At 51.1% G+C, this 3,009-nt stretch overlaps 1 protein-coding gene across 1 annotated transcript; it reads left to right on the top strand.

The window, feature by feature from the left end:
- Positions 1-1,329: 1,329 nt before the first annotated feature.
- On the top strand, positions 1,330-2,455 carry UREG_01542 (uncharacterized protein; the record flags this gene model as incomplete). The annotated part of the gene is made up of 2 exons (XM_002541980.1): positions 1,330-1,467; positions 1,517-2,455. 2 exons carry the CDS (start codon positions 1,330-1,332, stop codon positions 2,453-2,455), a joined length of 1,077 nt encoding a protein of 358 aa, XP_002542026.1.
- Positions 2,456-3,009: the final 554 nt, after the last annotated feature.

Here is a 3,009-nt window from a genome sequence, read left to right as displayed (position 1 = left end):
TTTTCGGTCGAGACGGAGGTGTGTGTTGTGGTGCTTCACAGTGCGTGTCTGGTCTGGCAGCCTGGCTGTTCTGCTGCTCACCGATTGCTCTGAGCGAGCCAAACAACGCTAAAACGCATCCACACCACCCTGCTGAGCTTGCGGGCAGCGCGCTGATTGGTGTGTGTCAGCCCTATCGCTCCTTGGGCCCTGACCCGCGAGTCGGTCAAGCCTGAGCAGCAGATGCATCTGCATTCCGATCCTCGCCTTGTCCGTGATCTGATGCGGAATCCTGCACTGCATTACTCATTCCTTGATGTCATCTCGCTCTGCGCAAATCACGTCGTCGTGGTCCGCCGGCCGCCGGCGCGCTTGGTGCTTCAAAGGGGAAATTGACCACCAGCAATACGAACCGTCCCAGGCGGCCCACCTGTTCTTCGGGACCCCCGAGCCCTCATGTCGGATTATTGCCTTGTGCAGCAAAGCACACTCGGAGAATCAGAGGGGCATAGTGTCTGCGCCTGGGCCCTTCATTGGCTGCGATGGGAAAAGAAATAAAACAATCTGGTGAAATTCACAGCCTGGTGCCACAACCCACTCTGGGATGCTGCACAGTCTGTCCGTTCTTCATGGATAGAATTAGTTATTCTGACTCTTGAGTCTATTATGCACAAGCACTGTCGAGAGTTGCTCTCTTGTTCCCTTTTTTTCCTTTTTTTCCTTTTGTTTTTGTTTTTTTTTTTTTTTTTTTTTTTTTTTGGTTAATTTATTAGACACTGGTGGCGAAACACCTCCAACCTTAATTCACACTGAGCCTTACAGTGGACTCGCGACAACAATAAAACTAACTAGTTAGTTGATCATAATTAATTCACAGAGAGTGAGCATCTCGAGTCCTTGACCCTGATAGCTCCTGGGATCGATGCAGGGTCCAGAGAAGCAGTCCGGCACTTGGGAGCTTGGGCGACTGGAGCCAGATTCCACGTTGTACCTATGAGTGGTATCTGATCGTTACTTCGACCGCGCAACAGCCACGCCGGCAATCCTACCTCACCCTGGTTTACCGCTCTTTGGTGCGCTTCTCTGCACGCTTCTCCCGCCGTCTGCTGCCAAACAGTCCCAGGCTGGTCGGTGTATGAACTGCCCTCGATCCGCAGTCATGACGTTCGGTCGCCAACTTCGCAATCCCAGCCCTGCTGCTCCGACTGAGTTTCCGGGAGAGCTGTGACAGTTGCAATCTCCACTTGCGTCTTTGTAGAACACAAACGGCATTTCTATTATTATCATCATCATCATTTTAGCTCAACTGACTGAATCCTTTGAAACTTATTATCCGCTCTGGTCCTGCCAATGGCGACAAAGCCGTTTCTGGGTCTCCCAGACTCCCTCCGCTCACTCGTCTCCGCGCGCTTCGCCGCAGCAAGACAATCCGGGGCGCTTCTCTTCACAGAGACAGAATTAGCCACAATCCGCCTCTCCAATATTCCAGTAAACTTCCCTTCTATTCAACAATATCTATCATCTAACATTTCGACAGTTCCAACTGCGATTTTGCCGCGCCTTGGCCAAAAAGCCAACCCGGTCCGCTGCGCCGTCTCCCAAAGTCGATGGAGCGGCATCCCGGACGGATCCTTTTGCAAACCCTCTCTCCGACCTCTTAATTGCTGAAATCCCGCCTTCACAGCCCTCTCATATTCTGGTCCTGAATAAGTTCCCCATCATCCCTAATCATTTTATCTTGGCGACAAAGGATTTCCAGCCACAGGACCATCTGTTGGACAAGGAGGATCTGGGCATTGCCTTTGATTGCCTGCGATCATGGGAGGATTCGCCAGAGCAGCCCGCCCGGAGACGCCTGTTTGCATTTTTCAACTCGGGGGAACACAGCGGCGCCAGTCAGCCCCACAGACATATACAGTTTATCCCAGTCGAAGACATGAGCCCGCTTGATGGTGATCTCGGCTGGACTCCGCTGGTCGACCGGATGGCACACGCATTCAAAGGCACAAACATCGACCGTCCAGTGCTGCTACCGCTGCCCTTTGCGTGCTACGGCTTGCCTCTCGCGCCCAACCCTTCTGCGGATGACTTGCATCGGGCCTACATATCACTATACACCTACGCGACTCATGCCGCCCAAAAGTCCCAGTCCGAACCTTTCAACAACGAGCAGCCCGCGGTTTTACAGGCGCGCGGACCAAGTGTCATCAGCTATAACTTGGCCATGACAGCAACCGCCATGGTGCTCTGTCCACGTCTGAGCGAGCATGCAAGGATTCCCCTTCATCCCGAGCTCGAAGCAAGTGTCCTAGAGGAGGGTCTTGTCAAGCCAAATGGAACCATTTTGGCCGGGACGCTGTTGGTAAAAACGGAATCGGAGTGGAATGCTCTGAGAGATGATCCCGCTCTCCTTCATCGCATTCTTACAACAATTGCAGTACCCCGCAATGAGGTTCAGTTCCCTGCGGCAATGTGAAATTGCCGTTTGTCGCAAATATTTTCCTTCAATAGTTTATAGATTTTCTGATTTCCCCTTATAGATACAAGACGACCTGATCATCTTCAAATGGCATGATTTTTCTAGTTTGAAAACGAATCGTACTCAACTACGCGGATACACTTGGTTGTTTTGTCTCCACATGGCTCACTGATATCATCCCCTGCTGATATCGTAGTAACCGAGCGTTTCTAATTTAAAAAATGCTTCGTCGTACAAGGTAATTCTGCTATCGACTCATAGAGGGAGATGTTTGGATAACCGAACCTCGTCCGCGGATCTCCGCCCATTTCTTTTTGCAGGTCGCGTTTCCGAATTGATACGAACCTCCGTTCTTCCAGATATACTCGGCGACTTGCTTCCACGAGATTTTCGGGTTTTGTTCGTCATCCGTCATCGGGGAGTCTGCATGTTTTGCAACTGCTTCGAGAAGCAAACATACCTAGATATGATATTTAGTCTCTCATGTCGGAGTGACAATGTGGTCATTCAGAATCCTTTGAAAGTGCCGCTACTCACATCGCTGTCTTTCC

Source organism: Uncinocarpus reesii, genomic scaffold (genome assembly GCF_000003515.1).
Source record: "Uncinocarpus reesii 1704 scaffold_1 genomic scaffold, whole genome shotgun sequence".
Taxonomy (NCBI): Eukaryota; Fungi; Ascomycota; class Eurotiomycetes; order Onygenales; family Onygenaceae; genus Uncinocarpus; species Uncinocarpus reesii.
The sequence above is the reverse complement of the archived record's forward strand: the minus strand, read 5'-3'. Positions and strand labels throughout refer to the sequence as shown.